General features: G+C 40.9%; 2 protein-coding genes across 2 annotated transcripts in view; one reads left to right on the top strand and one right to left on the bottom strand.

The window, feature by feature from the left end:
• LOC124288118 (E3 ubiquitin-protein ligase TRAF7-like) overlaps window positions 1-4,450 on the bottom strand; it is a 154,621-nt gene extending 150,171 nt beyond the window's left edge. Inside the window, 1 exon segment of the mRNA XM_046724682.1 lies at window positions 4,271-4,450. Coding sequence (XP_046580638.1) covers window positions 4,271-4,336 — 66 coding nt within the window. The 5' untranslated portion in view covers window positions 4,337-4,450.
• A 164-nt stretch (window positions 4,451-4,614) lies between these two features.
• LOC124288119 (eukaryotic translation initiation factor 3 subunit D-like) lies at window positions 4,615-22,622 on the top strand. Its single transcript, XM_046724683.1, is given in 15 exon segments — window positions 4,615-4,794; window positions 5,479-5,524; window positions 5,852-5,988; window positions 6,354-6,442; window positions 6,953-7,022; window positions 7,346-7,467; window positions 13,885-14,017; window positions 14,421-14,604; window positions 14,607-14,698; window positions 15,480-15,562; window positions 16,264-16,393; window positions 18,020-18,162; window positions 18,890-19,082; window positions 21,408-21,507; window positions 21,982-22,622. Coding segments are annotated over 15 exon segments (1,662 nt in total). The 5' UTR covers window positions 4,615-4,671; the 3' UTR covers window positions 21,999-22,622.
• Window positions 22,623-23,675: the final 1,053 nt, after the last annotated feature.

Raw genomic sequence — 23,675 nt, 5'->3', positions numbered from 1 at the left:
GTCCAGGTTTGGTCAGTTGGGATAAAACCACTGGACAATGAAAATGATAATGTGCAAAAATACATTACACACAAGCAAGTTAGTAAGTTAGCACGCTCTTGGGTGTCATGTCGGCATGGGTCATATGTTTGTGTATTGTTTAATGCCACACTAAAGAATGTGCCATGAATGTGCCAGCCAGTAAATAATCCAATTTGAGGAAGAATATCTAGTGATCGACATCATGAGCATGGACCTACTGGGCTGGGTTATGATGACATGCATAACTGAGTCATCAAATGTGACCAGCGGATCACCTCTAATGACAAGCATTGAAGATTAATTCTAACCCAGCAAAACATATGTGGCTGAGTATATACAATTACAATCAATTGTACCAGGACAAACTAAACATCTCCACTCTGCATCTGGTAGTGCTATCCACTTCTTATAGTGTTCTTAATGCTTACCCTCTCATAATACTTTGTCACTTTATGGCTGAGGGGGCGGTGGGGGTAGCCTAGTGGTTAAAGTGTTTGCTTCGTCACGCTGAAAACCCGGGTTCAATTCCCCACATGGGTACAATGTGTAAAGACCATTTCTGGTGTCCCCTGCCATGATATTGCTGGAATATTGCTAAAAGCGGCATAAAACCAAACTCACTCACTTTATCATGGCTGAAGTAATGTCCAAGAGACATTAATTGTTTACCCTCTCTCTAACACTCCCTGATATACTAACTACAGGTCTGTTTGACAAGGTCACTCAAACACCAGCAGTTACACCCTGCAGGACTTTTCTCTCAAGTAAACAGTCTTGACTTCAGATTACTTAGGTCCATATGTAATCCAGAAAGTTGTTACTTTATAACATGTGCTGACCCTGACATAGTTAGCAGCTGGGATGCTTGGACAAGGACATAGTTACAGGCAGTAATGGAGATGTGGTCAGAGGTCAACAGTTGATCACTGGATTGTCTGGTCCAGACTCGATTATTTACAGACCGCCACCATATAGCTGGAATATTGCCAAGTGCTGCGTAAAACTAAACTCACTCACTCACTCAGAGGTCAATATCCAGCCTCATGTTTCTTGCCAACATCAGCAAAATTCCAAAAGTGGAATTACAAATTTCCCATTTAATATACTTATAGTCATATGCAATGCCAAAGAATGTCATGTCTTATGTAAGCAACCTGCATTTCATCCATAACAACACCAATAGATAGGAGAAGGCCGAAATGCTTATTTTCAAACAATAACAAAAGAAACCAACATATTTTTGACAACAATTATTAGTTTTTACCAGCAAAGATGCTTGCCAAATGCACTTTAGTATAAAATCCTAGATAAATTCAACACTTAATGAGTAACAAGTTACTGGATTGTCTGAGCATTAAGCCACTCTAGTCAAGCTATTTCTGGTCAGGTAAGCATATACCATAAAAATGTATACAGCAATAGTGTAGAAGGACAAGGCAGTAATGGTAGACTCAAAAGTGTTTGGTTTACACTTGCATTACCTAACCTCACTAAACCTTGTTGGGATATCTTTCCTGTTACTGAGTACTCTGTGTATGATACATGTCAAACTATTTTCGTAAATTGCAGCTGCAAACAGATTCATAAGGATTTGTTAATTAGTGAGCCGGTGTAAGATGAGAAGATGCTGATGAGCAATCTGCAATAACACACTGTAGCTGTCACACTACAGTTAACATACATCATTATATACTGGACAAAATAAGTTAGGGATATTGGTATTTTTATTGTCGATATTTTATCAGTGTGTCAATGATTATAAAGATAATTTTCATAATTTCAAAATTTACATATATCCCTAACTATTTTTGTCCAGTATACATAACACACTCTTTGCTCAGGATAAATCAATCAATATTTACTGTTTCAAAGACCACTTACCCATAACAATAATATACATTTGTGCATTTACATCACATCATCTCTCACTCTAATGATCTTATGAAGTATGTTCCAAATCTTGAATAATCTGTTACTGTTTTCAAATAAAAATCAAATAGGGTCCAGCTTTATTACTAAATGTAATTTTGCTAGAAGTTCATTATTTTTCATAAAATTTACATTTTGAAATGATCTGTGTTACATCTTCAATGACATTACACAACTAACAATTTGCCTCTGCACACAGACCTTTTCTAACAGTTTGTATTCCAAAATATAGAAAAGAGCTAAACAATAATGAAGCATCATTAAAAATATTGACACTTTATCGTGATATGTATCGTTGACCTTAAAATTGTTAATTTTCACTAGAATTTGACGGTTATGTCAAAATTTACACTGTTACTCGTTGTGGAAATATATAAGTTTTTAAAGAACATAACTAAACATATCATAGCGTGATATGCATTGAATCGAATCGTATCGTTCCAACATATCGCGATATGTATTGTATCGTTAAATTTCTGTATCGTCGCACCTCTAGTAGGATGAACTGAAGTTTGTAAGGTTCTCCTACCAATTATGGAACCAGGTGACACACAAACTGTCAGTATTGATGATGTAAGAGTACATACACCTTATAGGGTTACCAATACCATAAGCTATGATTACTTCCTTCAGGCTTATTTGGTGTTCAGAATACGTACCAATACATAATGATTAACAATGGGACTGAAGTAATCACTGATTATTCATTGACCCTCTCGATTTAGCAGCAAATGTTTGTCTCATATGAACTGAAAGCTGGTACCTCTCTAACACAACTTGATGACTCTAATTATTGTGTAAGTTTGTTACTTTCCAGCTTAAAACAACTGTAGTCTATAACTTATAGGTACATCAGTTTGTCTCTCAGGCTTTTTTTTACTTAGAACCTTACTATATAAATGAAACTCTTTGTAACTTTTGAGTACTAAAGAAACATTTTGTATTATGCAAATGGAACCATAATTTACCCTGTCATCTGTTTGTGAATTGATACTTTAAAGCTTCATAAACAGGCATTTACACATTTTAAAAGTTGATATAACATACTGTAGAGAAGAAGATTATGATTTCATAATTAATAAGCTGATCCAAAGTAGAAGACTCTTTCTATCATGTATTCAGCACTAAATGATGAAAACTCCCCAATTTATTATATTAAGGACATGTTACATCGCTACCAACCCACAAGAGCTTTAAGATCAGTCGATGATAAACTACTTCAAGTTCCTAAAACTAAAACAAAGATGGGTGAAGTAGCTCTATGCTTTGCAGCTCCAAAACTGTGGAATGCTCTACCACTGGAAATCAGAAATTGTCCAACAAAAGATTCTTTTCTAACTCATGTGAAGACATTCAGCGAACTTCAACAAGCACCGTTGAGCAGTCATGTTTAATCTGGAAACCAGGCGTTATACAAATCAATTATCACTCATTCAAAGTATAAACACAGACTGGCAGAGTGAGAAAAGTTAGGTATGTGCCTATATATATGTTGTCATCTCTGGTACGCAGGGGTGGAAATAACCCATTGCCCGACGCCCGAGTCCAGTGTTTTTTTCTGTCGGGCAAGCAAATTTGTATATCACACTGTACGGTGTCCAGTTGATATTCCATTGTTAATTATGTTGTTTATTTAAAAAATCAACAAGAAAACGGCGGTATAGTGGAATAATTATCAGGGCAAGTGATTTTACATGTGCCACTGTACCGAAGTACACTAGCAATTTTAAAGTTATTTCCACCCCTGGGTACGTATGGATATTTACAACAGTTCTACATCAGTCCCTTGCTTCAACAGTTTTGATCAGATTATTATATCAAGGCACCATGATAAAAGTTGTGTAATGATGCTATCCAAATGTACAATCATATAGAGTTAAAAAGTTTAATTATTTTAACTGAGATGACATAAATTGGATTCACACCTATGTCATTGACAAATATGGCTGAAATATGAACATAAATATACACGTGTATACAATAATACTAAATATACAAACTTTTTTTGTACCAGCATCATCCAATGACATTTGCTAATTTGCTAGATGCATGTCATCTAATTTGTTTACTTCCGAAGAATTTAATTGCGTGCTGTCGATTTACAAAATGTGACACAGTGTACATAAACAAACGAGAATCATGTTCGGCTACATCAGAAAGCTGGCGTATTTCTGTTCAGAACTGTCAGTGTCACTCAATGTCATGATACAACTCAACTGAAAAGGGTGACCCATCCCCCAACAACTTCAGCGTGTAACGAGCAGCATTATCAGTCATGTCTATTTTTATTTTTTACGCATTCTTCGATTAAAACACTTACGCTTTGACTACCTTGCGACGATGTTGACTCTAACCTAAGTTCCCTTCCTCTGCTCGGCGTTGCCATGCGAATTAAGGTGTCTTTCCCGTGTGTTGATCGGCATGCAGCAAAGTTTCCGAACTTTCATCAACAGCACTTCCGCGATAGGAAGTCTCGTGTGGTTTGGCGATATATTGACACCTTTACGGAGGCAATGCCATGCCTATGTCGATTGGATAATAATATATGTGTCAGCAAATAATGATGTAGTCATACGTACCTGCATACTCAATATCAACAAATTGAGCAGCACATCTGTAGCTCGTGTATCAACATTTAATTCTTTTTCTCTCCTAATCATTCAGTGCGAGCCTTTAGTTGCCGCCATTACGCACGTTTTCCGGCAAGTTGACGGCAACGAAATGGCTCACTTTGAACCACCACAGATTCAGGACAATCCGACGGGATGGGGTCCTTGTCAGGTTCCCGACCAGTTTAAAGATATGCCCTATCAGCCGTTTTCAAAGGATGTTCGACTGGGAAAGGTGATCATGTTTATTTGAGACCATATGTTTTAGTCAATGAACGACAATATGGGAGTATATGGGACTAGATTTTACGGGAATTTACAAGCAGCAAGGGATAAGATGTACGTAATGAAGACTCGATTGTGCATGAAGGTATTATGGTTGGCCCCTTATGGTTTGCGTGTCAGTATTTCTGTCAATAACGAATAACAATGAGTCGTATATTGGTAAATATACTGCTATATTGATTGCAATGGGATTGAATATTGTTGTGTTAAAATATAATGCCTTTTGATACCATAATGCCAGCAATTATGCATCAACTATTAATGTGCATACGGTTATTGTATGAAAAGGTTATTAACACAATAGCACACAGACAAAGTGATTTTGTAATTATTCGTTCAGGTTTAATACACCTCGAAAATCAGCAATGATTTAGGTGACAGATTATCTCAGCAATGACACCATATTATCTACATACACAATCACAGATGTTAGCTTTTACTGGGCTCAGGCTTCAAACACAGGGTTGTGTTGCTGTTGAAACGCTGAGAGAAAAATTGAATTAAATTTTGTTTGTTGGAAATCTGTACATGCATGGAAATTGTCAATTATCTTTGTAATTTACCCAATATCTTGCATGGTTATGGATGAACCATGATTGACTTGATGGTTGAATTCACTTGTTTATTGTGTCAGGTATCTGACTGGACTGGAGCAACTTATCAAGACAAAAGATATCTGGGTAAGATAAAATTATTGTTTTAGAAAATTCTTTTTCTAGTGTAGGTGTTGAAACACCCAATATTATCATATGTTGCCTATCGTCTACGATGATAAAATCAGAAAGAAATCCACAGTGATAGATATTGTGATGATAAAGACTTGTACTTAACTACAACATCATTTTATCAGTCCATATTATTTGCTGACCACCGCCATAGAACTGGAATATTGCAGCATAAAACTAAACTCACTCGCTGCCTCACTCACTCATTTTATCATTTTCGCTAAAATGATATGTGATCTTTTTGACTGAGGATATATTCTTAACATATGTTGAATGTTTCAGGCAAGTACAATTCAGCATTTGGTGGAGGGAGCCAGTATGCCTATTACCATGATGAAGATGAGTCCAGCTACCAGCTGGTTGATACTGCACGTGTGCAGCGACCTATGTACCAGAGAGGACGACGATTGTTCCAACAGGTACTTTATATTCAATTTAACTTGTATGCTGACATTTCTTATAGTCCGTGCTTTATGTTCAGGACATGCAAAGTAATGAATATGGTTGCGTTCAGTGAGATATTTGTCAAATCTTTAAAATAGATATTGACCTCTTGACAAATCTGTTTTTGTAGTGTTATTTGATGATAATAATAGAGAAGTTAAAGACATTCAATAGTTCAAGCAAAACTAAAAGTGTATTGCAGGGTGATACCAGGTCTGGATTGAAACTGTATTGCTACACTTGCCCCAAGATATATTCTAACCTTGGTAAAATAAGTCATCACTGGGACTTTCCTGTTTTGTGATAAGCAGCCTCTATTAATTTTGAAAACTTTGTTCAGAACAAACAGAGGCGGGAGCGAGAACGTCGCCAACAGCAGAACCAGGCCAATCTCCAAGTGCTGTCCAAGACCCAGAAGAATAGAGAGCGGTCAGTAGATTGTTCATGGCTTTGTTTATATTTTGTTTAACTCTGAGCCCAGTGATTTTCCAGCTATTTCTCTTATTAACCAATCACTCCAGTGCCTCATCACTCATCTCTCTGACCCAGGATAGATTCCCCACACTGGCACAATGTGAATATCCCATTCTCATTTCTGCATACAGTGATATGTCAGGAATTTTGCAGTGAATAATATTGTCCCATATTGAGCCAATTGGAAATTATATGCAGGGTAGACTGTCCAAAGACTCGTTCCATATTCTTGAATACTGACATGATCCTGATGACGTCATTATGCTACGGTAGCTCTTTGGAACTTGTACTTAACTTCAAGTGTTTCTTTCCAGTGTAACCAGATTATTATTAGTTTCCATATTTTACTGGTATTTAGTTTTCGAGTTGTATAACCTCCCACCCTGTTGTGACAGTGGAAATCCCTGTTACTTCACAAAGCGCTATAAAATTGACTTACTAATGCTTGATCTTATGTCCCAACAGTGATCGCCAGAGGCTGCTGAAGAAGTGGCAGAAACAGTTCGGTAAACAGATGCAGGAGAACAGACAAAAGGTACTTTATGATGTCCTTCAAGTGCTACATTATTAGACCTAGGACAGCAAGTAACAGGTGTTGCTAGTACACGTAGGGCCCATTGTACCAAGTCGTCCTTGATTCACTATTTCCTGTGAAGAGTTGTGCCCCTTGGCATACCAGGAAGCTATGATTCACCATGATGTTTTCAGGTTTGTCAACACAAACCACTTGCCTAAAACGACAAACATCTAAGGCCTGTAACTGTACAATGTTAGTCCCGCCAAATTAAAGTGTGTTTGTTTTTTTGTTTGATTCATGCATAGTAGTGTTATCAAATCTCTGGTTTTTGTTTCTTACAGACACCCCTGAAGCATCGTGACGCATCAGTTCAGGTGCGAGATGATTGGACAGTTGTGGAGGAGATGGACTTTCCACGATTGACTAAACTCAATCTGCCTCAAATAGATGACAAGAATGACTTGTAAGTTAACTGTACATTTTCTTTTTTATGAAAACAGTTATAATTTCTTTAAGAATATCTATTTTTCCTTATCCTGACTCATGCTTATTTGCTTGTCTCCTTCTTCTTGCGAACACCAGTGGAACACTTGTATCTCCTATTGAAGCTCCCTTCAATAAAAACAGATGTAAAATCACCACTCACCAAGAGTTATCTGTCTGGCCGTTTTGGCGGGAAAGCGGCGCCACCGTACTCCCATGCTTCACTCTCTCCTTCTTCGCCCTGTGGGCAGGTCGTGAGAGCGCCTGTGTCTTCTATACGGCACTATATCCTTTAATTACTTAAGTTATTCTCCTCTATTCTACTTTTATAGAGGTTTAGTTAGTATTCTTCAACAATATGGTTTGATATTTAATCGTATTTAGCACTGTTTATTCACGGAATTGTCCGTGTTTGTTCAGTTGTTTACATTTCATGAAAACCTATTTTCGTTGTAGGTTTAGGTTCGCTGCTGCAAACCTGCATTGATTGTGCTCTAGCTGCACAACAACATGTACTTCCAGCTATAGCTGTAATATTTATCAGCATTTAATAGAAATTCAAATTAATAAATAATTTTTCTCTGTACTTAGACGTACTACCGACAAATCCAGGTGACTTTACAAGTCTTGGATAAACTGGCTGAGTGACTGCTGTCAGGCGACTTACTATGTTGGCTTTACAGCCGTACAACCCCTCAACGCAGACGTAGAAGAAGAAGCCATCCTCTACACAGAATGAAGCCTCACAGACATCGTCCTGATGGCAGTGAGATGACTTCAGGTTGAGCCGTTGCTGATCATCCCAGAGATACAGCACGCAGTCCAAGGTCGGCAGATGAGCAATCCCTGAACCGTATCGCTATCAATGCAGAGAGGGCAGCTCTACAATCATCGCAGACGATGAAAAGGAAGCCATACTCTACCCAGAGAAGGCTTCACACCCCTCAGATAACGACCAACTCTACGGGGACGTCTGCGCAGACTACAAGGTCTTTCTCTCCCGAGATTGTCCCGATGACGGAACAGGGACTCTACGATGATCAACCGATCATCATCCCAGAGATTCATCCCAAGAAAAGACCAGTCTCAGCTACGGTGACTTCAGCGCAGATCTCCACTCAACCCGTGTATCTACGCTGACAGCAGATGAGCGTCCTGTGGGCCACGTCGCTATCACCGTAGAAAGGGCAGCGCTGCCTTCAACCCGGGGGACGTTATGCAGCAGTTCTCTCAACATATCATGGAGATGATGGAGCAGCGTTACGGCCTGGACAAAGAGGTCCCGAGCCTTCGCGAAGGCTCCAACGCAGACGTCGTCTCTGAGGGACCCTCCATCATCGTGACATCTGGCAGCAGATCTACACTGCAGGACCAGCCTGCGCGAAGGTCGACTCAACCATCCCCTGCGACAGATTCGACGATCAGCATCCGCGAACGGATTCGCGTGAAGGACATCTCGGTCATCACCTGCTACGGATTCGGACGATCAGCATTCGACGAAGGCGCGAAGGAGGAATCGCCCATCCCTGGATACAGAATCGGACGACCAGCGTTCGCGAAGGACTAGTCGCCATTCCCCAGATGCGGAATCAGAATTCGCTGAAGGACTTCAGATACAGTATCCAAGACATCTTCCGCATCACGCAGATCGTCGAGGGATGCGCCGAGACATTCGCGAACCCACAGTCGCTCATCTCCGCGCAGGTCACCCTACTGACACAGTTCGCCGGGCCACTCGCCACGCCGATCTCCATGCATGTCTCCACGCAGGTCGTCACGCAGATTCCCAATGAAGCAGAGACATCGCAGTACTCAGTCTCTCAACTGAATGCTACATGCCGTCAACAAGCCTGCGCAAAGGCATTCACGCAGGCCATCTACAACACAGAGACGACGCAGTACATAGATTCTTAACAGAACGCTACATGACAGGCCATCTACACCGAGAAGCCTGCTAGCTTCTTAACAGAGCGGCATTCGCAGCCTGCGCGAAGGCATTCGCATAGGCCATCTACAACGCAGAGACGTCGCAGTACTTAACTTCTTAACAGAACGCTACATGTCGTCTACAACTTGCGCGAAGGACGGCGCTATCCTCAGAGACCATCAACAGATGATTAGCCTAATAAAGGATCTTCAGGCAGACTACCTACATCAAGGGCATCAAAGACGCTTCGCAGATCATCACAGGAATCACCATTTCGGAATATATTGCCAGGTAGGCAATCCTGGACTACAAGATGATTACCTACACGCAAGGCGCCATACAGTCACACCACGCCGACCACCATGCAGATCGCTACGCAGATCTTCAAGGTTATTAACGACTGGACCTAGCGCCACCCTAGAAGAGAAAGATCTTCGTCGGCACACAGACTAAAGGGCATGTCATAAAGTTCAAGAGGGGTACTCTTGTCCGAATTCATAACCGGCACGAATCTTCAGACTGAATCCAGGACGGGATCCACATAGATTGATATATCTACTTTAGAAGACTCATGGCCTTATAGAGATCTTCACTTCCGTATAGATCTGCAAATATTCTCACTGGCGTGGTTTAACAGCAGCCTTGCTAAGGCTAGGTAACTACATACTCGTCAACGATTCCCTGAGTAGAATTTCCAACAAAGTTCAGCATTAATTCTACAATTACGATGCTTCATTGAGATAGATGTATGCAGTCTACAAGAACAGCACTGACAACGTGCAGATTTCAGCTGATCATCTGTATAAAGGGCGACGACATTATCTTCAGAACTGAAGTAACAGTCACAGCAGCCAGGAAAACAGCCGAAATATTTCGCGCGTTTACCATTCAACCCTCGATACACGTGGTCACTCGTGTAACTCCGAAGGCTACGGACAAGACCGAGGGGTGATCAGATATCAACAGCGGCACTAGATTCTACAAGGATCTTTTTCCTGCTACACCGGTGACGTCACAGCGTGGTGAGCCAAAGGAATCAAAATGCTTTATTTTGATTGGACCATGAGAGACAACGCCCTGCGCAGAGGTCGGCCGTAGTTCACAGGTCAAGAAGTGGGTTACAAGTGACAACAACCTGTCAGCGAGAGAGGAAGGCCTCAATTACAGTCCAGTTAGGCGGGACCTACGTGATTTGGCTGTCTTCACAAGGTAAAAAACCTTCCTTGTCATCATTGCAGCAATTCATCAGACGAATTGCAGCAACATACGTTGGACAGGCGTTGGGTGCCGGCAGCCAGGCGACTTTATATAGACTTCACACCGATGGCAGTCACGGAGCTGGACATCGCTTCATTTCCCTTACGGACACGGCAAGGGTTTCAAGATCGTAGGATATAGATACAAGTCCTTGTATTTCAAGCACTACTCTCTCCGTTATTACTACGAAGTGGCAGAGTCTGCTGGTTCTTCTCATGTCAGCACAAGACGTGACACACAGAGGGAGTCTACCACTACACCCACTACAGGTCTTCGTGAATGTATGACTGGACGATCCGGACCCCTTCGGACTCCCGGACAGATTAAATCCATATCTAATATGGTGGACTCAGAGATCAGTGGGTCGCAGACGCACCTATTTAGCAGAGCCGGAGTATAAGACGCATTTCTATGTGGACGCATCTCTCCAAGATTGGGGAGCACACCTCGACAACGATGTGTCAGCTGGGATATAGACCAGAGCAGAGAAGATCTGCACTTCCACATGCTGGGAATGAAAGCAGTGATAAACGCCATACTCCACTGGACCAGCATTTTATAGAATGCTCATCTGACGGTACATACAGTCACCTCCTCAGTGGCGTTCTACATCCACAGAAGGATCAACAAGGTCGGCGAACCTTCTGGACCTCTGCTTTCCACTGGCCAGCATAATAGTCAACCTGAAGGTACACATCAGAGCATGCCACATTCTAAGAGCCAAGAATGTGATAGCAGATGCACTATCCTGTCCAACGCAGCCATTCTCAACAGACTGGATGCTACATCCGGAGATCTTCAAACAGATCATACGAGAGATGGGAGCACCATTAATAGACCTCTTTGCCACAAAGGTCAACTGAGAATTTTCGTCTCACCAATACCAAGCATCCATGGCAAGGACTAAACGCTCACGCGTTTCCACCACCAGCTCTAATACCGAGGGTGTTGCAGAAAATCGATCAGAGACCTACAACTACTTGAGGCGCGTCTTACTGGCCAGTGAGAATATGGTTCCCTATTCTCATACAAGACCTAGGACTGCCTCAACTGCAACTACCAGATTGGACGAATCTACTAGTACATCCTCACACAAAGCAGGCGCACGGCAACCCAGAGGTGTTCCGGCTACACATGTGGACTGTATCAAGGCATGCTTGAACAAGAGAGGATATTCCGCCAGGGCAGCGAAAGCAGTCACACTAGCTTTACTCAAGTCTACACGCAACTTGTATGACGACAAGTGGCGACACTTTGAGACATACGCTTCGAGGACCGGCTTCACAGCCATGAAAGTGACACATCCTCAAGTGGCGGACTACCTTTGTCACCTAGACAAACAAAGCGGTTAAAAGAGTCAACACTCTCAACATACCTAGCGGCATTGAGCTCAGTTATCGCTATGAGGACAAGTGCAACTGACCTAAAAGTACCAGAGTTACTGGCCTTACTACGCCCTTTTAATTGGAGGACCAACAACAGAGATTTGAAAACTCTGACGTGGGATCTCAACGAGTTCTCACGACATCTCACTAGGGGAACCATCTCAAAGAACATCATTTGAGTTCTTGGACGCAGAAGACGCTGTTCCTGATAGTTTTAGCAACAGCAGCAAGGATGTCGGAAATCCATGCTCTGGACTTCGAGAGAACACAATTTGATGGAAATCAAAACATCGTGCATATGGGACTGAGATGGGACTTCATAGCAAGAATCAACTGCCAGGTCATCCAGACAGACAGTTCCACGTCCCAACACTATCATCAGCCCTTGGCCCACAGGATACGCAGGACCTATCCTTGTGGCCAGTGAGAGCATTGCAAGTCTACCTACAAGATCTAGATCCAGGAGACGGAAATTCAAGTGTCTTTTCGTCCCGATATCGACAGCGACACAGACGGAGGTCTTCCGCACTAAGATATCAAGCTGGATCAGAACTGTCATACTTCGGGCCTACAAAGCAGCAGGATTTGATCCTCCAAGAGCCTCCAACCCACATGAAGTTAGAGCTCTGGCGTCAACGCTCGCTCTACATGGGAATCGCTCTATCAAGACGATAATGGAGGGCTGCTTCTGGAAATGGGACATGGTGTTTATCACCCACTACCTGAGGGACATCGCCACCGAGGACGGCTCTGGCATTCACCATTTCGGCCCACTTGTTGTACAACAACAATTGACAGTCCCACAAAGGCGCTGAGACGGAGTCTTGCCCTTTTATCACATGACTTGCAAAAGCCTACACTCAGGAGAGTTCAGCTTTAGAGTCTATATGCACGTCTACAAAGACTAGCATAAGTGATATGACCCAGTACTTGTAAAGACATACTCGTACAGGAAAGGGTCGCTTCTCCACTTGATGCTCGCATCAAGAGATGGAGTTGCAAAATCCACATGAAATGTTAACAGAAGCAAGGACCAAAAGTTAACAATTGTGGTCCCCCCATCAGAGAAAGCTGGAAGTGAAGGGTTACAGCAGCAGCAGAGCCTAGCAGTAACAGAAGTGCTACCAGGAAGTTCCCATAGGGGGGTATGCAAGACGTAAATCACTACATGAAATCCAGAAGTAGCTTGACCCACCACCAAATCCGTTGGATTCTACAAGCACATAAGCATGAGTCAGGATAAGGAAAAATATGTAATTTTCTGAATAAAATTGATATTTTATACTTATCCTGACTCATGAGGTAAGCCCTCCCAACCTCCCTGCTAGACACTTTGGATTTCCCTGTAAATTAAAGTGTCGGGCTCATAATTCAGAGAGAGTGAAGCATGGGAGTACGGTGGCGCTGCTTTCCCGCCAAAACGGCCAGACAGATAACTCTTGGTGAGTGGTGATTTTACGTCTGTTTTTATTGAAGGGAGCTTCAATAGGAGATACAAGTGTTCCACTGGTGTTCGCAAGAGGAAGGAGACAAGCAAATAAGCATGAGTCAGGATAAGTATAAAATATCAATTTTATTCAGAAAATTACATTTTTGTCAAAGGGAAATATTCTATAACTAGTTGAGGGCTTCAGTGTTCACAGAATACTGCTTTCTTATTGTGCAATGGGTGAAGCAAATATTTGGTGTGAACTGCCCTAAAAATGCAGGAATATTGTTTGCAGAAGTGTTACATAAGGATGTTCACTCTGCTCATGTATTGATGTCATTATTAACTACTATCAACCCGTATCCGAAGTCGTAGTTACCTGGTGTATTTGTCTGTTAGAGTGAAGTGTGGAGGCATGGAGTACTATGACAAGACCTATGACCGAGTTACCACAAAGAATGAGAAGAGGCTGAAGAGGATCAATCGTATTTTCCACAAAGTGACAACCACTGACGATCCCATCATCCGACAGGTATGTTTTGTTTTAATGTTCTTATTGTCTAGAATTCTGACAAATTTGGAAGTATTCATACAAAAGGGGAAGATTTTACGTTAGATAGTTACTGTCATTTGCTATGGTAGTATGTCGCCGTACCCCGATGGCCTAGATCTTCATGTATGGGATCACTCACTACATTGTCAGGGCTTGTCTCTGTTACTAACAAACCACCATTGTGAAGCTGGAATATTGTTCAGTGGGTCATTAAACAACACAGAAGTAAAACAAAAGTTGTTCTGTCCATCTCGGTGTTAATACAGTGTAGCATAAACAATGTTGCTGATATGGACAGTGGATTGTCTGAAGACATTTACCAACAACTGATAGAGTTTGTTTGCATGGTGGAAAGAGAATGTAATTGACATGTCTGTTCCAGCTGGCTAAGACACAAGGCAATGTTTTTGCTACTGATGCGATTCTGGCCACCCTCATGTGCTGCACCCGGTCGGTGTATTCCTGGGATATCATTGTGCAGCGAGTGGGAAACAAGTTGTTCTTTGACAAGCGTGATGACTCTGAGTTCGACTTGCTGACTGTCAGTGAAACTGCGACGGAACCTCCCAGGATGAAGGGAACAGCATCAACTCTCCACGCAACCTGGCGCTCGAAGCTACATTCATCAACCACAACTTCTCTCAACAAGTTTTAAAAATGGCAAGTTAACCTCTTAATAAGCTTGCAAAGTGGAGTTCTGGCTCAGAATGGGGCGGTGGTGTAGCCCAGTGGTTAAAGCTAAAAGCGGCATAAAACTAAACTCACTCTCACACTTTGCTGGTTTTCCCATCCCCTACCCTCCATTTAGTCTCACACAATCTTAGTCAGTAGTAATTGTTTGAATTCTTGTTGTGACAGATTTAAGCTGCACGATACTGCTGAAGCTATTTATATTTGACAGCTGCACATATTTAAATAACTTTGCTCCATACAGAACCTTGCTTTCTGAGATGATAAAAAGTATACAGCAAATAATGTTATGTCCATGTCTAAGTGGCTGTTGGTTAGGCGGCCGACTTTGTCTACTGGCAGTTAGAAGCCTGACTTTGAGAGTGTGGGTTCAAATCCTGTATGGGACTCAACCCAACAAAGTACTAGAATCTGTACTTTACTGAGAAAGTGTAATCCCAAATGTAACGTGTTTAATTTGACCACTTTCTAAATGGCATTGTGTGTTAAAATGTCATCCTTTTTAATGAAAGAAATATGTGCCTATAATCTCCAATTCCTGTGCATAGTGTTTTATACCGCATTGGGATATACTCTACCTTCAGATTATTCATAATATGGCCACACATCAATGTGTCTGACAATAGTATTGTCAGTAAAGTTGTAAGGAGTAGTATCCTCTCTGAAACTGCTGAAAATATTGCCAGAAATGAATTGTGTACTGGTTGAATTTACCTAAAGTGTCTGTGATAACATTTGACTTGACTTGTAGGGAGAAGAAAAATACAACTTTGACAAGAAGAATCCCTTTATACAAGGTGAAGACGATAGTGAAGTGGCGTCAGTTGGGTACAGGTATGTAAGCTTAGTGTACTTCACAGAGAAGACTTAATATATATAGTACTGTGACTCAAATGAGCAACCATTGCAGCAGAGTAAAATTCTATGCATTAATTAGTCTTTTAGCAAACTACTTCCATTTGCTTTCAGTAACCTGCGTAAGAAAGACTGTTACTGTATATCTTGATAAATGATGATACTGTATATCTTGATAAATGATGATACTGTATATCTTGATAAATGATGATACTGTATATCTTGATAAATGTCGACAGACATGCTTGAAGCTAAGGGGGTTGTGATTACTGATGGTCAGTCACTAGATAGTGTGCTCAATAAAAGTTTTTAACCCAATAAAGGTTTTTACCACAAGATTTTAATGATAATGTTAAGTCCTCGGTAACAAATTCATGGTTTGCACCAAAAATATACTCATGGAAACAAATAAGGGAACACATGAAAGTACAAGTTTTCCTTTATGTATTTCCAGAATTTCACCCACAGTGAAATACATACCTTGTGAAGAAACCTGGAAAAGAATAAAGGAACACTTGTACTTTCATGTGTTCCCTTATTCGTTTCCATGAGTGTATATGAGTAACATGTCTTGTAACCAGTTTGGTTGTGTAGGACATTTAGTTCAGGATCCTACATAAGTCCCTGAATAAATTGTGGAAATTTATGTTTGTACCAATTGGTAACCTTTTCTTCTTCAGGTATAGGAAATGGGATTTAGGCAATGACATTACGTTGATAGCACGGTGTGAGCATGATGCTATCATGTATGGCCCTAACGGAGAGCTGCAGTACATCAATGTGAAGTCACTGAACGAGTGGGATGCCAGAGTGAGTACCAAGTGTTTCATCCTGACATTAAGCTGTTTAATCTGAATTTGGATGTGTTTTAGATGCTTGCAATTCAGGAATGTTAGATTGTAACAGGGGTGGAAATAACTTTAAAATTGCTAGTGTACTCAGGTACAGTGGCACATGTAAAATCACTTGCCCTGATAATTTTTCCACTATACCGGCTGTTTTCTTGTTGATTTTTTAAATAAACAACATAATTAATATTGGAAAGTCAACTGGACACCAGTACAGTGTGATATACAAATTTGCTTGCCCGACAGAAAAAAACACTGGACTCGGGCGTCGGGCAATGAGTTATTTCCACCCCTGTGTAAGTTTGTAAAGTTATTAACACTCCAAAGGTTCTTGCACAGAAATTTGTATTTAACTTTTCCAAGAGGAATGAAAGAAACATTGTGTCAGTATTGTGCTGCACACATGCTTATCTTATGAATGTGGTTTGGAACGTGGAATATGTAGTATTACCAACTTACCAGTAGCTGTACTACTGGAAGGTGACCCCAGCATATGGAAGGAAGACCAAAGTTGACTGAAGCATGGTCATGTTGTCAGGAAGGCTGACAGTAAAGAATGGAAATTTGATTGATCTGTACCAAGGAAGCATTTGTGAAGATCCAGATTAGGATCACCTTCCCATGCATGTTGTAAGAGGTAACTGGAATTGTGGAAGGGTCAGACTGGCTGTCTTGGCTAATGCATATACATTGTATATTGCATCCCATTTCTGTAGATTGATGCTCATGCCAGTCACTGGTTTGTCCAGTCTAAACGTCTATCCCCTGCAACGCGTTTTGCGGGGGGTATTAAAATAGACTCCGTCCGTGCACATTTGTCTTTTCCGTAGCTGAACTCTAAAACCGTTCAATATTTCTTCACCAAGCTTGGCACATGGATAGATCTGGTGGTGTACTGGTGCCTTTTGGTAGTTTTGGATTTCTGAATAAAATATTTTTGGCGTTTCCATGACAACAAGTTTGGCTTAGACTGAAATTGGTTGTTGTGCTCTTTTCCGTAGCTGAACTTTTAAAACCTTCAATACTCTCCTTCCACTTTTCTATATACACATCAAAACATTTGACATAATCATAACTCGTAGACATACTCATGAAGAGTAATTTGCCAGTGCGGGGGATATTGATGACTTTGTCTTCTTGTTTGACCATTTTCATATGTATAGGTGTATATGGTGTGATTGGTATTAAACTAAAAAAATCAAACAAGCCAGGTAAGACTGATACTTACTGGTAGATCTAGTCAGATTGACATTGAATCATCAGGCCTTGTAGACACAGATGGCTGCTTACACCATCAAACCCTGAATACAGCCATTATGTCACATGTTAGTTTGTTACTAACAGCAACCAAAAACAGTGCTCAGTCATTTGAGAATCAGTTGCTGTATCATAAAAACGAGCAGAATTTTCAGCTTAAACAGCGGGGAGACTTTTATGGTATATACACCTTTATTATTAATATGAGGGATGTTTCGGTGTAGCTACTAACCGTTCATGCTCCCCCATTCTGGCACTGCATGATATATAATATAACTACCTCAGCTACTTGAAACCATGTGATTGACTGACATGCTTGCCTGTCTTTCAGTACTCTGGTGGAGTGGATTGGCGGAGCAGGTTGGACAACCAGCGGGGTGCTGTGTTGGCCACAGAGCTCAAAAACAACAGCTGTAAGCTGGCCAAGTGGACAGTCTCGGCCCTCCTGGCAGGGTCAGACCAGCTAAAGTTTGGGTGAGTTACTCATAACTACTGTACCTGCCAGCATCTTTCACTTGGGCTCACATGCACAAACAATTTTAATGTATGTGGGTCCGAACTCTAACATCAAGTTACGACAGCCACAGTGCTAAGATTATTTTGTGCAAGTGGGCTCTGGTAGTGGTAGGTCCTGGAGGGTAGGGTGGCTTAGTGGTGTAGTGGTTAAAGTCTTTGCTTGTCAAACAGAAGGACCGAATACCCCCACTGGTACAGAATGTGAAGCCCATTTCAAGTGTGTCCCACAATATTTTTGAAATGTTGCTCATAATTTTTTGTCTGAATCCATTATTGGTCAATTTAGCAATGTTAATTTGTGATGGGACATAGGTCTTTTGAATTGAGTATTGATGGTTAAAATTAAGGAATGATATTTTTGGCATCAGGAGACCATCATCTGGGTCCCAGCTGGGGACTGAAGGTGTAATAATCAGAATTTTGTTCATGTTTCCTGCAAGAATGTATTGCCAAGGTTAATCCGTAGGGGCAGTGGGGTAGCCTAGTGGTTAAAGCGTTGGCTCGTCATGCTGAAGACCTGGGTTCAAATCCCCACATGGGTACAATGTGTGAAGCCCATTTCTGGTGCCTATTCCTGATGTTGCTGGAATATTGCTAAAAGCGGCATAAAACCAAAACTCAGTCAGTCAGTCAGTTAATCCGTGTGCCAAGGAGAACTATCTAAACACCAGTCCTTTCATTTCAGTTATGTATCGAGACTGCAACTGAAGGATTCAGCGAAGCATGTTCTTCTGGGAACCCAGCAATTCAAGCCAATTGAGTTTGCTAGCCAGATCAACCTGAATATGGATAACGCTTGGGGTATCCTCCGCTGTATCATCGACACCTGTATGAAGCTGAAGGAAGGCAAATACCTCATCATGAAGGACCCCAACAAGGTGAGTTCTTGTTAAGGGTATGGGAGGCTACTGGTGTTTCTCAGTAAGCAAGGCGTCGTATTGAACAGTCACTCTGCTGCTACTGTTTTACCGCTCAGTCATAACACTTCGTACTACATGTATTGACCAAATGTCTATGGGTTTTTGGCCCTTAATTTTTAGACTGTGAAACTGGGTTTGCAAGTCCGCTTATTACAAAATAATGTGAAAAATATAATTAAAGCAGTTACTTTTTTCTGTCAGAATCAAAATAACCTGAATATATGTTAAAAAGTATGAAAACACTACAAAATGTAAAAATCATGTCAGATCCTTGACTGACAGAAGAGAGGTAACCCTAAACTGTTTCAATCCCAATTCCTCCAAACCCTCATATACATTATTTATTACTCACCAGTTGAAGATATCACTGTTTAATAATTTTGCAATGTTATAACACATTGTGTAATAACATCGCGTGCTGCCGGAACTATTTGCACTCAGTGACCTGACCCAAGTAACGTGATCAAAACAATATGTCAGCTGTCATTCTCGAAGTGACGATATTTCAGATATTTTATTTGAAACATTTGTTTTACATAGCTACACCTGCGTACATAATTTTATACAATGAAATAAGGTCTGTGAGTGACAAATATAAACTATAAAAAAAGTCTGAGAGGAGCAAATATAAAAAATAAACAAAGCAATCAAGCAGACGATGCAGTATCGTTCAACCAAAATGGCTCATGAAATTAGAGTGAATGATTATGTGAAGGTTGATGGTCAATTTAGAGGAAGAGTGTAGTCCATTATTCAACTTCTAGGTACCTTTAATGTTTACAACATATGGTATTACACGGGAGTATTAGTATTTCGTTTAGTATTCTCCATTTGTAAACTTGGATGTATATATTTTCTACCTCCCAGCCTGAGTTTTGGGGCTCGAAAGTGAAGCAACACCACAAAAATGATCAAGTTGGACCTTAAGATGCCATAATACTTTGAGTAATAATATCCTTTGAAATGCAGCGTTGACAATTCATAATTTTCAGAGTTATGCCCCTTGTTATCAATAGATAGTGGCTTGATTTGACTGATTAACATGATTAAGTCATGATGTGTTCTTTGTTACTGCCTCCAGACAAACAGTTTGTGTCTTTGATAGAAGACAAACCTAAATACTTCAGTGGCCAATCACAGTCCAGTGTAATCTGAAAAACAATGATTGCTCTGATATCATTCATTCACTGCTTTCTTGGTCATGTTGTCCGACATACAACAAATACTACCATCTGTGCCAAATCACTAATGTAACTGAAAAGGTTTGGTACATCTGTTAGGGTTTGTGACGAGGATATTTGTTACACAGTGCCACATTACCAGCTTAAAAGACAGTATAATTGGATTGTCAAGTGGAACAGAATGCATAAAGTTTTTGCTGCCACCGTTTGTATTCTGTCACTGCACACGAGGATGAAGGAGTTAAGCTCTTTTGTGCAAAGTGTCAGCTTAAATTTGCAGTGTAAATGTCAGCGTAATTCAGAGCTTGTTGTGTTCAAATAGTCAACGGTCCAAATATATGAATCATGGCTTTCTGTTATTGGATTCTGTGAGTATGCCATGGAAATCTGGGCATAAATTTGGAGTAGCATGAATTCTGAAAGGAAATACTTTTTTAAAACCGAAAGCTCATTTTAAGGTTTAAATTCACATGTATGTTACTCTGGGTTTGAATCCAACTATCATTAAATTATGCTGTTTTACCAGCTCTGTGTTTATCCCTTTACCAAAGTGAAATATTACCACTTATATATTGCTCAGCTTTAAATGAACCAACCCATGAAGATCCGGGTTAGAACCCATGTCTTCAGTAACCCATGCTTGTTGTAAGAGGTGACCAACAGGATCGGGTGGTCAGACTCGCTGACTTGGTTACACATGTTGTTGGTTCCCAGTTGTGTAGATCAATGCTCATGATGTTGATCACTGGATTGTCTGATCCAGACTCGATTATTTACAGACCACTGCCATATAGCTGGAATATTGCTGAGTGCAGCATAAAACTTTAAATGAACCTTGCATTCACTTTGCTTGCATCTTAGGCTGCCAACACTGGGTTATATAATGGGAGACAACTCTTATGTCACTATTGAGATTTTCTTACCACTTTTTTTTAGTGTGTTGTAGGTAATGTTCTGACGTTTAACCCATATGGTGGGATGTAACATCATTTTGTTCAATCTATACAGGATGACATAATTATTTACAGGCCTCCATTGTACAGATGGATGCAAGGTGAAGTATAATAACCAACCAAACTATTTTGGACTTTCCTTCTTTCAGCCTGTGATTCGAATCTATGATATACCAGACAACACATTTGAATCTGATGAAGATGATGATGAAGATTCATCTGATGATGAAGAAGAGAGTGAATCTGATGGTAAGACTGCAGCACACAAACACAGTGAAGTGAATTGTCCCCAGTTTGGGCTATGTCAGTACTATTATAGGTGAATTTAAGCAGTGGATGAGTGAATGGTGTTTCCCGCTTCTTCCATTTTTTGCAGCAGGTTTTTTTTGAAGGACATTCAGGTGACTTTTTTCAGTCTAGGTCATTTGATATTGAAAGGGGTTGTGGCGTAGCCTCGTGGTTAAAGCTTTGGCTTCTCATGCCGAAGACCTTGGTTCGATTCCCATGTGGATATGAGGTGTGAAGCCCATTTCTGGTTTCCACGCAGTGATATTGCTGTTATATTGCTAAAAGTGGCTTAGAACTAAACTCACTCTCTGATATTGAAAACTTTTACCGTTTAAACATTTGGATCATAGCTGTAAAATATTTTGGAAAATCAATCTTGATTTGTCTCTTAAGCAGAGTTGTGTTTTATGTCTTACTTCTCTTTCTATTTTCCAGAAAATGTAGACAAGTAAGATGGCATGCTGATCTACAATGCCGTCCACCCTGGGACTGTCGTTTGCCTTGCTTGGTCTTGTTTGGGATATTTAAGTATGCAAGGAGAAAGGACTTGCCATCTTTACAGTTTGAAGACAGCTTAAAGACATTTATTGTACATTGGATTGTCTGAGGATGAATGCTGAACAAGTGATTGTAAACCATTATAATAAGTGTCAGTGCTGCGCTTGTTTAGGAGTCATGATAATAGTAAGACCATTTAAAAAACTCCAATGGAATAGTGAAAAGAAACTTTGTCACATAATTGTTAAAAAGAAAAGTTGTTGTGATCATGTTATTGTATATTTCTACTTGTCAACTCAGTCCACCTTACTTCCATGTGATGTGGGCTGTTATGTGTCTTGGGAAGGTAATTGTAACAGATGTAATATCTACTACAAAGTAATAGTAACAGGTTTAATACTTTGAAAGGTAAACCTGACTGTATGCTATGTCAAACTGGAAATCAAATCCAAACTACTATGATTTTCTTCATCAGTTAGTTCAGAATACTGATCTTCTTTTCCTTTGTTAGGGTGGGAATATATAAAGAAAATGAACACAAAGAATATTTCTTAATGAAATAAACTATTTGAAACATTTGCTGCGCCTCTTCCTTAATTCAACAGCAGTAGACACAGGGTACCCTCGACCAGGTCACAGTCCTGGTCATGTAGTTGATTTGGACATCGCCATTTTTGTTGAACCCACTTGCAAAGTGTGGCACATTACATCAAGGTTAGATGGACCTGTGCCCAGACCTGCAAAGTGTGGTCGAGTGAGTTTGCCCCTGTGGAAATACAGGCCAGGAACTGATCCCAAGCAACATGTGCTTGTGGTAGGAGGTGTATTCAGGCCAGGAACTGATCCCAAGCAACATGTGCTTGTGGTAGGAGGTGTATTCAGGCCAGGAACTAATCCCAAGCAACATGTGCTTGTGGTAGGAGGTGTATTCAGGCCAGGAACTAATCCCAAGCAACATGTGCTTGTGGTAGGAGGTGTATTCAGGCCAGGAACTGATCCCAAGCAACATGTGCTTGTGGTAGGAGGTGTATTCAGGCCAGGAACTGATCCCAAGCAACATGTGCTTGTGGTAGGAGGTGTATTCAGGCCAGGAACTAATCCCAAGCAACATGTGCTTGTGGTAGGAGGTGTATTCAGGCCAGGAACTGATCTCAAGCAACATGTGCTTGTGGTAGGAGGTGTATTCAGGCCAGGAACTAATCCCAAGCAACATGTGCTTGTGGTAGGAGGTGTATTCAGGCCAGGAACTGATCTCAAGCAACATGTGCTTGTGGTAGGAGGTGTATTCAGGCCAGGAACTGATCCCAAGCAACATGTGCTTGTGGTAGGAGGTGTATTCAGGCCAGAACTGATCCCAAGCAACATGTGCTTGTGGTAGGAGGTGTATTCAGGCCAGGAACTAATCCCAAGCAACATGTGCTTGTGGTAGGAGGTGTCCAATCGGACTGATTGCATGCCATCGTACAGGGATGAGAATTTTCCGCAGAATTCCGGGAATTTCATAAGGCCAAGGGTCATTTTTGTGAATCGTCTAAATCCGATAGATGCTAAACCCCCGGCTTGTTTTCTCAAAACTTCATTCTCATCCCTGCATCATATCACAATGATCTGGGTTGTTGCTCACAGTACAG

Source organism: Haliotis rubra, unplaced genomic scaffold (genome assembly GCF_003918875.1).
Source record: "Haliotis rubra isolate DU_JTF1 unplaced genomic scaffold, ASM391887v1 Scf412, whole genome shotgun sequence".
In the NCBI taxonomy this organism is placed as follows: Eukaryota; Metazoa; Mollusca; class Gastropoda; order Lepetellida; family Haliotidae; genus Haliotis; species Haliotis rubra.
The sequence above is the reverse complement of the archived record's forward strand: the minus strand, read 5'-3'. Positions and strand labels throughout refer to the sequence as shown.